At 41.8% G+C, this 13,690-nt stretch overlaps 1 protein-coding gene across 2 annotated transcripts in view; it reads left to right on the forward strand.

The window, feature by feature from the left end:
- The first annotated feature begins 5,885 nt into the window (after window positions 1-5,885).
- Window positions 5,886-13,690, forward strand: part of c18h14orf180 (chromosome 18 C14orf180 homolog) — a 64,011-nt gene continuing 56,206 nt past the window's right edge. For both annotated transcript variants that reach the window (XM_078563335.1, XM_078563336.1), the window contains exons 1-2: window positions 5,886-6,036; window positions 8,635-8,742. In XM_078563335.1, coding sequence (XP_078419461.1) covers window positions 8,732-8,742 — 11 coding nt within the window. In that variant the 5' untranslated portion in view covers window positions 5,886-6,036; window positions 8,635-8,731. The remainder of the gene's footprint in view (window positions 6,037-8,634; window positions 8,743-13,690) is intronic.

Consider the following 13,690-nt stretch of genomic DNA (forward strand, 5'->3'; position numbering starts at 1 on the left):
ATATTTGTTCTGTGCACTGGCCCACACAGCTGCTCCACTGCCCAACTACATTGACCATTCCCCCTTCTGATTACTGCATTTCCCATCCCACCAATCCAATCCAGCATCTGACTATCCATAAATAATGCAGGGGAAGATGCCCTAAAATCTATAAGAGAAAATGCAAAAAGTCCAAAAAGTAATTTATGACTCTGTCCTGCCATTGTCATTCAGCATACATTGATATTTAAAGTTAAGAATAATTACATTAATCAGTAGACCACTCAGCATGAGGTCAGCACTTAACTTGGACATTCATACATAAAGTTAAGGTTTTTGCCCATTCATGATTGGTGAATGGAAAATCTAGCCTTAAAGTGCAATATATATATAAGCCAGAATTTTATGACCCCTCCCACCCGGCAGGGTATTACGGTCCCACAGAACTGAATGGAGATTTAAATGGCTCGCTGCATGCCCCGGGGTAGGGGTGGGGTGGGGGACATGCTGCGGCAGGGCCATAAAACCCTGGCCATAGAATTTTTATAATGAAAGTGCCATTCATAATCCACCTGAGACATTTGTTCCAAGGTTTTGTTGAATAATAATTTATATTCTCTACAAGTGATGAATGTGTGCATTTCAGATTTGCAATCCAATATGACTAATAATAAAGTTTTTTATTAACCGCTTTAAGCGTGCTAGTGGAATATGTTAATTTTAATTGACATCCTTTTGCGGTCATACTGTCTGATCTATGTTGAGAACGACTTTACATTTGTATAGTAATTGAAATAGTTCATGAAGGATGATTATTATGTCTCATTATTCTTGAGCATTTAAGACTGATTAACCACGTCAAGTCAAAGGATTCAAGGCTTTGGAGTTGTACTCTCAGCTCAGATGTACAAATTACACCAATCAGTGCAGCACAGTTGGGAAACATAAGCAATCAAGACATTAATCAAAGGCAAAGGAGATAAATTGACTTTTACTCTGCTGTTTAAACAATTGCTGTTTATATTGTATCTGCAGAACAGTACATTCATCAGAAATGGTGCTGAATGGCTATATATAGCATAAACAATGCACACAGGAGTAGATATTCCCGTTGGCTAAAAGTGATGGAAATCTAAGTGAAGTTTTTTTTTAAAAATCCCTTTGCTGCTCCTCTCCAGAAGGCAGTAACTCATGTGGTTAAATATTTTGCAATAATTAAATAGCTTTTTTAAAATTAGTTGCTTTTTGATTAACCTCATTTGTGAGTCATACTTCATTTTCTTTTAATCAAAATAATACTGGACACATACAGTTAATTGAGGTTGAAATGAGAGGTGAAAGTAAACAAAGGGTTTGAGGGGCAGGAGGTTTAGGGAGGATGTGAGGAAAAACTTTTTTTATCCAGAGGGTGGTGATGGTCTGGAATGCGCTGCCTGGGAGGCTGGTGGAGGTGGGTTGCCACACATCCTTTAAAAAGTACCTGGATGAGCACTTGGCACTTCATAACATTCAAGGCTATGGGCCATGTGCTGGTAAATGGGATTAGGTAGGTAGGTCAGGTGTTTCTCATGTGTCGGTACAGACTCGATGGGCTGAAGGGCCTCTTCTGCACTATGTGATTCTGTGATTTGTATTTGTAAAATATTAAATCTGATTTTTTGAAAATAAAATCTCATGTTGCATACAGTTCAGTTTTTCAGTTTAGCTTCTTTTGAAATTACAATATGATTTGCTGAGCCTATCTACTAATGGTTTTGAATCATGAATAAGCCAGCATCAAGCTTGTAGTATATGTGATAAAATTTTGAATTTGATTATTAACGAATAGGTCATACCTTCTCATCCCTTTTCTTTCCTGACCTGAGTGTATAATCTAGGCCGAGGTACTTCACTGCACTATTAAGGCCGTACTGCATTGCCAGAGACACTGTCTTTTGAAGGAAATATTAACTCAAGGCTACTTGTTCAGTTGCAAGTAAGATATCTCATGGCATTATTTAAAGAAGGACAGAGGAGTTCTACCCCTGTCCTGACAAACATTCCTTTCTCAGCAGCACTGCCAAACAGATTAACTAGCTATTTAATTAATTAATTTGTGTGGAACCTTGCAGTTGGCAAGTTGGATGCACACTTATCTACATAACTATATTACCTACATAATTACTGCATTTCAAAATTAATTCTTTGGGCATTTTAGATGTTGTGAGAATGTGGTAGGGTGCTGCATAAATTGTTATGATCCCTGAAACCGTAAACCAAACTAACCAAGTTTACTGAATGACCCCCAAATGATGAAATTAACAACATGATTCCATTTCTTGCAGCTTTTACTTTAACACAAATCAGAACCAGCGCAAATTAAACAAGAATTAATGAGCAAATGATATTTCAAATGAAAAGGTAAATTTCACTTTAAATAGCCGATACAATAAAGGTATGTCTAACACATCCACATGCACGCACATCACTACCCGCACAAATGTTGTTCCATGTGCAATCTCCCGGTCTTTCCAATTCGGCCTCTGATATGTAAGATCTTTCACAATCCCACTCAACTGATTCACTCCTCGAGTTGCAATCACCAGCAGCTGATTTCCATTTGAGGTCCCCCAATACCATTAATAGCAACAAGGCACACATCTAAGAACCCTCTTTGCTTTGCCTGCCTTCAGCACCTGAGCCCTTCAGGAGCTGGAGCACAGCATTAGTGATCACAGCTGCTGAAGAGATGGGGGCCAGCCCCTCCTTAAAGATGCTGAGAGCACATCAAGAGAACGAGAGAACTCTGTGGTGCCTGCCCACTACATTCTGGCAGCAATGACCAGCACCATAGAGGTGCAGGCATCAGTAATGTTTCCAGGAAGTGTGAGGTCGGACCATCACTTTGGTCTGAAGGTATAAAGCACAGGGTAGAGGCCCTGGACTGGGACACCTGCCTTTATCTTGTGCAGAAAGTTTTCACACCTGAGTGACAAGAACACTGCTCATCAGAACAAGAAGCCATAGGCAGGGAGACATTCTTTGGAGTTTATTGACAATAGTAAGCATTATGTACGTGAGATTAACACCCGTGTCCAGGCCGTGCAACTAATTCTCCTTTACTTTCCTAACTCTGCTGCCATGTCTTGGTGCTCCCTGGACATCCACAACGGAGGTGGAGGCAGCCTGTTGACTGCTGTGTCCTGTCTATGATGACTTTGGCGGGCATCCTCTGGAGGGTTGAGACTTGGAGGGACCCAGCCTGCTTCTGAGGTCCTGCTGTGTGGAGCACGCTCCTCGGCCTGTGGAGCTGGAGTTGCTGAGATCACAGGAAGAGGAGTCGGATGGGCCAGACAATATCGGAGACACCTGGATGGTTGGACCTGGAGTGTGCACCTGTGGATCCACCTCCCTATGAGTGCCCAGGGGCCCCAGGTTGACTCCTTGAGGAGCAGGGGTAGCTGGATAGAGATTGAGCTGCCTGGCATCCCTCTCATGTACACACTGTTGTTGGAGGTCAACCATGGCATCAGTGATGGAGTTCAGGCCGCACAGCAGTGCAAGAGCGAAGTCCTGGATCAATGTCTTCAAGGTGGCTGCCACCCTACAAGTGCTGACCTTGGTGCGTTGGCATGCCGGCGCTATCGTCTCAGACTAAAGGCGGACGGACTCCTCCGTCGTGCCTTGCAATCTGAACAGTGCAGCAGACATCCCTTCCTGATGTTCTTGAGCTTACCTTTGGAGCTCCAGCAACTGTGACATGACTGAGTCCAGAGGCTCATCATCTGACTCAGATTCTACAGGTTCCTGGCCTTCAGCAATCCTCCAAGTGCCAGGGACCTGGGAAGTCCCTGCCTCTACCTGCTGTGGATCAGATGGTGCAATGTGCTCACCAGATTGTGATCCCAAGGCTACTCTAAAGCTAGGTCCCACCGAGGTCTGTGTCCCTGCGCTGGTGGATGGTGTGGATGAGCGCTGTGATGGGACTTCAGGGAGGATGCCTCCAGATTCCTCTTCAGAGGTTTCTTTTGGGCTTGATTGGAGGTTCTGGGTGGTGGACTCCGTTGGCTGTTTGGCAGGTGTGTCTGCAAGAGCAAGAGGAGATAATTAGTGCATGGCAGTGGCCTGTGAAACAGGGCACATCACTCACAGCATGGTTGTCTGATGTATGTTGCACTGCTGGACCCTCACTTGGTAGAGCAGTGCCGACCTCACCGTCAACACAGGACCGGTCCAGATCATCGCCAGCCAGCTGGATGGCTCTGTTTTCAAAGTCCATGTGGGCCTTGATTTCGGGCATTCCGCCACCGGTCTATGACCTCTCCCTCTTGTTGTGTGCCAGCTTGTCCTGCATGAATAGAGATGAAGAGAGTGTAAACAAAATTCCTACCAGGCCAGATGATAAGTATGCCTGACATGTGTGGGTGGTGAGTGGTCCCATGGACGGGATGAGTAAAATGCCGGTGAGTGTGAGAGTATGAATGGTGATGTCCCTTGAGCCGGCAGTGAGTGAGGGGCCCTGTGGATGTGTGATGGGTTTGTAAGTGTGTGAGTTGAGAGTGATGAGAAGAGTGACTTACCCTGGCGGAATGGAGATCATTCATCCTCTTACGGCAATGCGTGGTTGTCCCCTTTTGAAGGGCTTTGGCGCTGACTACCATTACCACCACCTCTCAAGCCGGTTAGTGCTGTTGCTGCCCAACCTATAGCCAGAGGTGGTGTAGAGATCTTCCCGGCAGGCTTCCACAGCATCCAAAAGGCGCCTGAGGGATGCGTTGCTGCAAATGGGGGCTGCAGTCTTTTTCCCTTTCAGGGCAAGGAGTCCCTGGAGTTTAAGTCCCGGGAGTCGAGGACTAGTTAAGTGTGGGGTCTCAGGGTGGGGTGGGAAGTTGAGGCCTGGGGGAGTGGGTGAATTGGGGATGGATTTGTTGGTGGAGAGGCCAGGGGTGTAGGGAGCATCCACAGTGGCTAGACCTGGTGGGAAGGCACCCAATGTTGAAAAGAGGCTGTTGATGGAGGCACTGCCCTACATTCTCACCCAAGGCCTGAGCAGGGTAACTTTCCAGGCTTTCCCCCTGCTCCTGAACTTGTCCTGCCAGCATGAAAATTGAGGCTGGGCGGGAAATGGCTCTTAAGTGGTCATTAATTGATCACTTTAAGGGCCTCAACTGGGGCAAGGCCTTGCTGTCCCACCGTAAAGTTGGAGAGAGGTTGGGCAGGCTGGAGCCTGGTTGGAAGGCCATCTGAGGAATTTTAGGCACACTCCTGCAAACCTGCCAACAGGGACTGTAAAATTCTGCAACAGGAGTTCGATAATTGTGTCCAGTTGTAGCACTTCTTTGTGTCTGCAGCTCTCCTTTGTGTCTGCCAGTCATATGGCTTCTTTCTCAACTTCCTTTTCTGTTTGTACTCTTTCCAGGTCAAGGTTCACTAGGTCACATGGACCAGTAATTATTATTTTCCAAGAAAATTGTAATTGATACAAACATCCTTAAAAACAATTACAGATCCCACAGTCCTTTTAAGGAAATTACAAATTTTACTGACCATACAACTTCCGAGTCAAAGATCACCACAAAATGTATTCTCTCTTTTTACTGATGTGTTCATTCTATAGCCCTTGAAAATTCATGTTCTCTCTCTCTCTCTCAATCTCTCTTTCTCGCTCTCTCTTCCCCCGGCCCCTTTCTCTTCCCTGCTGCCCAAACCGCCTTCATGAAGCTAAAGGTGACTGTAAGAATTAAAGTGTCAGGCCCTGCCAAACTGTGACCCAGAACAAAGTGATTTCTTGGAAATACATGCAGTTTTACAAAGCTAATTAGTTTAAGTGAACAAAGATTATATGCAAACTGTGAAAACTACAAATGTATTTGTGCGTAGAAAACTACCATTAACCTATCAGTAATTAAGTAGAATTTGTTCACATGAGTTTATTTTTAAAGTTTGTGACAAGTCACATCAGGGTTAAAGAACTTCCCACTTAAATAAACAGATAACCGAGCTCTGCAGTTTGTTCACATTAAAAAATGTACCACAAAGTAGATTTGATCAATCGCACTGCAATGACGGAGGAATTAGGTAAGTCTCTGATTTTGCTTTTATCTTGCACAGGGATTCAGAATTTATAAGTTATATTCTGGAAGAAATGCATTTTGGTTTCATAGCTGTATTTTAAACTTTAGTTTAAAAAAATTCTAGTGTTACAGAATTTGTATCATGTGTAGTTTTATATTTCATCACCTTTCTATGATCGTTCAACCTAGATTCCAAACAATGACTTGAAGTGAACATTTAATACTTCTGATACTAAAGATAATTGTGGTTAATTAAAAATTTACTAACCATTTATATTTAGTTTTTCTGTGTCTAATTTACTCCTGGTAATCTCAGAAACTTTGCATAGATTAACTGCTTTCAAAACAGAGTTTTTCCATTCTGAAATCTTGACAAACAGAATTTCTATTATACAAGACTGACAAAGAATACAAAATCAATGTAAACATGCAGTGCGCAGAGTAAGCAAATGTTTAATTCATTAGTTCATCTCTCATGGCATTGCATGAGGGAGTCAAGGCATCGGACGCCACAGGACAAGCAGGTTTAGAGAATAATTGGACCAGAGCTGAGTAAGGACTGTAATGATGGAGGATAAAAGAAGCTGTAGGGAGAAGCTGAAATGGTATGGAGGGAAAAAGTGGGGTAGAGGGAGATATAGAGGATACAACAGATTGGATGGAGGGGATAGATAGGGTTGGGTTAGAGACCTGGATAAAAATGTAGAACAAGTTGGAGGTCAGGAGAAGAAGATGAAACAGAGTTAAATGTTGCAAGGTGCTGAAGAGGAAGATAGAGCACTAAATGGTTAGAAGAGAGTTGGAGGAGAAGGAGTAGTGGGAAAGAGTTGAAGGCTACTTGGTTTTTGAAATGGGGCTGGATCTTGAATGAAGTGACTATACTACTGAGATCAGAAGGGAAGGAGGGACAGCAGAGGTAGTAGAGAGAAAAGGAAAGAGAGGGAGCCAGTGAGGCCTGGCAAATAGAAGCAAGGAAGAGGGGAGGTTGATAAGCAAAATAGGGAGTCAAGGTTGGAAACATGCTCAGGAAACTATACCAAAGTATAGCCCCATAAAATATTTTTGAAAACTAGAATTAATAAAACCTTAAGGTGACTCAAGAATCTGACAAGGTTTTTATTAGATGTAGATCGTGCGAACAAAGCCTGAGAGAACAGAGCCAGTGCATATAGGGAGGGAGTTATGCACTATGAGTATATGAGAAGTGATTGGTTGCAGATACTGGCCAGAGATAACATTAGTTGAGGTACGTCTTTCTCTTGTCTCTGTCTCCATCTCTTTCTCTCTCTCTCATATTCCTGCATGTGTCTGTCTACACAAAGGTTTGTCATGAGAGTTGATTTTCTTTTTGTTGTTTCACTCACATGTAAACAGCCTCTTTTGGAAGGAAACACTCCATATAAATTTTATTTTCATGGAACTTTTGCCAATTCTCATATTTGGAGGAATGTTACTGGCTGTAAAATCCTGGGAACTTCAAAAGTCTCATCAGTAGATTTTCTCCTCTTTGCTCAAGAACTGTATGGTGGAAAGTGATTCCATGTGTTCATGCTACATGTAAAAGAGTCTTTTTTTAAATAATAGTGTTTATCAGAGGCCCTCTACTAGTTATATGACTCATAGAATGGCCCTGTTTCCATAGAGTTCTCTTGCTTTCTGCATGCTTCATAAGGGAAACTAAATTTTCAGGTAGGCCAAAATTTTACATTTTAACCCTTAAAATAATCTTAAATAGTTAAAATAGCCACAGCAGCTTACCCCCTCCGGTCCAACTGGTTTCCTGTGGGTTGCAATTCTAATCTATTTTTGAGCAAGTGCATGGGACACCAAGCAGTAGGCACCGGATGGTCCTTCTTTAAATATGGAGGCTTACCTCCGATTCGGTCATTGAGGCCTGACTGCAATTTTAGCCCAAGGCCTATGTTAGTAAACCACAACTGCTTCCCCACCAGGCGAACCTGGCAGGCAGTAAGCTGATCCTGGGCTAGAAGTGGCCCAGAGTGGTAGGTCATTTTTAATATTTTTCTTTTTCCTTGTGGACCAGGAGGAGTGGGAGTGCTCCTCCAGGTCCCAAAAAGAAAACTTGCAGCTTTCCTGCCCCAAGATTCCCTTCTCCTCCCCTGACCGTGATACCCTCTCATTTCTCCTCCTAAGAGTTAGTTAACTGCCGGGCACTGATCTTACAGGTCCTCAGTGACAGTGCCTAAAAATTTGCCTGCCCATTTGCCAGGTAGCCCTTCCCACCATGTTCTCGGTAAAGAATAAAACAAGGCTGCATTTCCTTAAATGCTTATTCTGTTCAATCAATAACTTTAGCACTTGCTTAATACTTCCCACAAATGCAAACTGTTTTGTGTGGCATTTAAGCTATGGGATACCTCTTCAGTGTCCTCCAGCTGTTTCAGATATTGTACAATCAAACTGAATTCCAAACAGCAAACACTGCATCATTATTTATTAAGTGCCATGCCCTTTACTGCCATTTTTAGTTGAACCCTTAGTGTTTATCTAAAGTGGCAATATGCCAATCTTTGGCATTTTTTTTCCTACCAGCTGAGAACAGGGCTTAATGACGTCTTCGTTCGGTGGCGTTTTGTAATAGCTACAGATGAAGGAGAAAGTTGGAACTCCAGTGAAAAGTCTTCAATACAGGCCTAACTTTGCCAAAGATTATAAGAAGCTGACCCAAGCTCTGCATCATGAGCAACAGGTAAGGCTAAAAGAACAGCACGTGCCTTAATGCTTTAAACTTTTGAAGTTTTTTATTTGATTGTTATTGAAAAAGTGGAGATATTAAGATTTTGTCAAGCCAGTATCTGCTAATCTAATTCCGTTGTTATATTGCTGGCATTACAAATATAAATAACAATGTAAACCTTTAATTTGATTAAACTGCAGTGATATGACAGTGTTTGAGCTGATGCAAAGAACACAGTCTAACTCTAGCTTGAGGTTGCACAATGTACATTTTCATAACCAGCATGAGAATACGCCTTATTTCGTTTGGAATCCTTACAAGTTGCACTAGAGCTTCAAGTACAAATCCATTGCTTTAAACTTTGTTAACAATTATATAAGGATCCCAGTTTAATGTTGGTAAAGATCATAGGACATTGTGTTTTTTAACTAATATAAAAAAAAATCAATTGAATTAATGAGCAAAGCTTTATATGAGTGTTTAATGTACACAGTTCTGCTTTGTTTTCATATAGAGCAGTGTGGAGCCAGCAGTATAATTGCTGGCTAGCGTAGTATCAAACTGCTAACTACAGTATAATGGCACCATTATTTATTTCAAGTGTTATTTTTCCTATGTTCTCTTTCCTGGCCTCTCCACTCCATCCTTCACAAACACCAATTTATCTATAGAACACAACTCATGTCCTCACTCACATAATGCCCTCACTGACATCAGCTTCCATTGGTTTCTCATGTCTGAGAATGGGCTTTAAAATCTTCAGCTTCACTCTCTTAATTGCCTCACACCACCCTATCTTACCCACCTCGCCAGCATCCAATCTATTGATACCAGATTATTAGCACAAAAGCAAAAACACTGCGGATGCTGAAAATTTGAAATAAAAACAGAAAAACCACGGGTCACGCAGTATCTGTGGAGAGTGAAACACAGCTAAAACTTTTCAGGTCGATGAATTTCGGGATTCATCAGACCTGAAACGTTGGGTGGAATTTTATGGCGGTGGGATTTTATGGTCCCGCCAAAGCCAATGGACTATTGAACGGCTTGCCACATTTTTTAGCCCAGCCCCTGCTGCGACGGGGCTGTAAAATCCCACCCGTTAACTCTGCTTCTCCCTCCACAAGTGCTGCCTGACCTGCTGAGTATTTCAGACATTTTCTGTTTTGACACAAGATTACTCCTTACTTACACCCCACCACAGGCATCTCCCATTTCAGTTACTAGGCCCTGTCCTTTAGATTTCCTGTGCTTAGCATCCATTCTTTGACCACTGCTATTGAAATATAAATTGCTTGTTTCTTGCACTTGTTGGGGAACTTGGTTAACAGTGATAACTTTGCTAATGACAGCCATTGTTCCTTTGCTTTCATTTAGATACTCAAGTGTTAAAAGCTGACTAACATATTTAAGTTGGGCAACTTTAGGAATAAATAGGGTAATTGATTGAAATAATTTGACTTTCTTATAAGCATGTGATGCAGCCTGGCTGAAATTTAAGTTGGCCACAATTTACTAAACATCTTTTACGCAGCTATAATCAATCAGTTAACACAGGAATACTTCATGTCTAAACTATTTTCATGTTTTGAATACTGAATGGCCTATACTGTTCTCAAATGGCGAAAGTTGTTTCTTTTGTTATGCTGCATCTGTTCTTTATTCCCTCTGCCCCATCTACCCAAAAAAAACTTATTGTTGAATTGTTGTGCTTTGATCAGAGCATAAATATGAAACAGAATTGATGATCATGAAAGCTGTACTGCCAAGGTAAAAATGCCAGAGGGCTAAAGTCATAGAAAGTTATAAAACAGTTTAACAATGGCTTGGGAAATTGTACATGTGATTCAATAAAGAGCAAGGGAGTAGAAAGCCTCCCAGTTATAATTTCTGCTTTGTGCTGAATTAATCGGTCTCAATCAGGCAGATGTTCAGGGTGCTTTAGCTCCCCTCAGTATTTCCAAGCTTGGGGGAGTGTCAGGAAGTTATAATAATTTTCATAATGCTGTTTGGAATTTATTGTAAAGTAGTGTAATAGTGGGGTCTGTGTCTATGTATACATGTGTATATGTGTGTCTGTGTGTTTGGGACTTAATTGAATTAGATACAACTGGTCTGAAGGCTTTGATGTAAAAAGAGAAGTTAGGTTTGAAATGCTAAATAGGTAAACATAATGGAAGTTTTAGAACGTGAGGTGTAAAGGGAACATTTGCATTTTTAAATAAACCACAGTAGGTTGAATTCAAAAGAGGGGTCGCAATGTTTCACCTAACCAGGAGAAATTAAGAAACAGTATGTTTATTTTTCCCAAAGATTACTGGCAAAATTGGTATTATGATAGATTTTTATTATTAGAGAGGTAAAGTCCAAAGGCATAGGCCAGACTTTTGACGTCAGTGTGGAAGGGGGGGTGCCGACACACCGACGTGTAAAATGACGTGTGGTGATGTCGGGCGAGCGTCCCAACATCAGCATGCGTCATTTAGTTACTACGTTCAGCAGGCGCGCAGCCGCCTCCAGCACGTGCCCGCCAAACTGTCAATGGCCTATTAAGACTATTAAAAAACTAATTAAAGCACTTATCAACGCTGCCTGTCCAACCTTAAGGTTGGCGGGCAGGCAAAGAGCCCAAGTGGCCTTCATTTTTAGGAAACCTCATCCACGGGCGGGATGAGGTTTCCTGAAGGTTTAATAAAATAATTAAATAAATTTTGCTAAATATACAAACATGCCCCAGCTCATGCACCACTGTCACATGAGGGAACATGTTTAAATAATTTTTCCGTTCATTTATTCAAAAGTTTTATAATGAACTTAATCTCCCTGAGACAGGGAGATTGCTGCGCTTTTTTGAGTGCATGCGCGCGAGAGAGCACAGGTCCTGACTCTCCCTCTCCCCCCGCCCGCAAAGGTAGTGCTGAGCGCTACTGGCCGCGCGTCACGCTCGGCGGGTCTTAATGGGCCCGCCCACATAAAATGGCAGTGCACAGCCAATCGCGGATGGCGTTCGGCTCTGCGCCCACCCAACCCACCCGGCATAGGTAAGATGCTGCCTTATGCATGTGCTTAAAGTCATTTTTTTATTAATAAAGGTTTAATTTAGTTTTGTGAAAAAAAACAATGAGATTCAGTGGTCTTATTACTACTAAATTCAAAGCCCGCACCTCAAAATGAATACAAATTGCAAACAGTTGTGGCAGCTGCTTCAAGTTTCCCACTGGGATTTGAGCAGCTTGGCATTTACCATCTGCCTGCCATAATGGAGGGAAACCTGCTGATTGTTCTCCTTCCTGATCACTATGTGCTGGGCCTTGTTGGAAATGTCATGTGTTTTGAACAGATTTGAATAGGCAGTTGTCTGTTGACTAACTATAATACTCACTATCCACAAGGAATCCAAATTTGGACAAAATCAAAGTGGGTCACTGCTGCATGTGGAAAGGTACCCCATGATGCATTGCCATTTTCAAGGTAGGACAGAGAATTGGAGGACTGGAGGATCAAAAGTAAGATATTGAATAAATGAAAAAAGGTGGAGGGATTAACTCCAGGTTAAGTTTATTTATTTTTATTGCTGTTACATTCATTGCATTCAATATTGAAGCTACAATATGAAAATGATGTTTTCACACTGTTCAGTAGTGTAGTATTTTATAGAGTGCAGGTACAATTGGCTAGATAAAGCTAACAAATGTCAAGTGTAGGAAAGAATGTGCTCAGTTTCTAAATAATTTATACAGCAGTATCACATTAAATCCTCCTGGCTTTAAAGTGTGGAAACGTTGGAGAAAATCAGGATGCATGTGTCTATCGAATGGCAGGAGAAAAATCATGGGCATTAAAAGGGATTGTGCACAAAATATTGACAAGAAAACATGAATGAGGTATTCTTTTGCACTGGGCGCAACACGTTGTTTAAATGAGAACTGCTAATGCGCAAGATTGTATATTATTTGACAAATTTATGTTAAAAAACAGTTCTTATTGCCAATTCAAAAAAGCCTCACTCCAAGGTTAGAGCACACAGCCTAGACTGATACTTCAGCAGTACTGAGGGAGTGTTACACTGTCAGGGAAGCTGTTCTCCAGATAAGATGTTAAGCTGAGGCCCCATTTGTCAGTTCAGCTGAACAAAAAAGATCCCCTGGGATTATTTGAACAAGGGCAGGGACTACTAATGTCTTCACAAAACGTTATCCCTCAAATGACACTAAAATCAGGTAGAAAATGGCTGCCTTTCTTGCTTGCCTAATAACAGTAACTGTGATAAACCTGCTGTTGAATAGTCTAGTCTTTTGGCTGTCCGCAATAAGATTAATGCATGAATAATGACCACATAGGAAAGTGTTTCGGACAGGAGAGAGACAGACAAACTGTGCTTAATTCTTCTCATCACCTGTCCATAAGCAGAAGGTGTTTTGAATTATTTTTAAAGTATGCAGTGGTGTGTTTTGTAGTAACAATACAAGGACCACAGAAATGAATATTAGTTCACGTTATTTCCAGAGTCTAAGAAGTCAAAGTCCAGAGAACGTTTCCTTCATGGCTAAGTTCAGTCCTGATGAGTTTCTGGTTTGAGATGACAATGCAAAAATCATTGAAATGGATAACACTGCAGCACTTGGGCTTTCTATGCTTAGACTGCTTGACAGGTGTTGATAAGAGGCTTTTAAAATCAAGCAGGCTTTGTGGAGTTGAGAGATAGTAACTGACTGCTTGCCCAGCTGGGCAGCTGGAGTTCATTTCAATTGATGTTAAAACAGTCTGAAGATTTCTCCGTTCTCAAAGGCATATACAGATTTCAAAATGGTCACTCAAGTCATGTGATCTTTTTTCCCACAATGACTTGAAAGGGGATGTTTATCCAGTATCTGGAACTGGTTTTGATTTCAGGACTGATAATGTCCCAGTCATTAGCTATTGAAAGTGTTACCATCCATATTGAGGGTCTGGCGCCAGG

Source organism: Cetorhinus maximus, chromosome 18 (assembly GCF_964194155.1).
Source record: "Cetorhinus maximus chromosome 18, sCetMax3.hap1.1, whole genome shotgun sequence".
In the NCBI taxonomy this organism is placed as follows: Eukaryota; Metazoa; Chordata; class Chondrichthyes; order Lamniformes; family Cetorhinidae; genus Cetorhinus; species Cetorhinus maximus.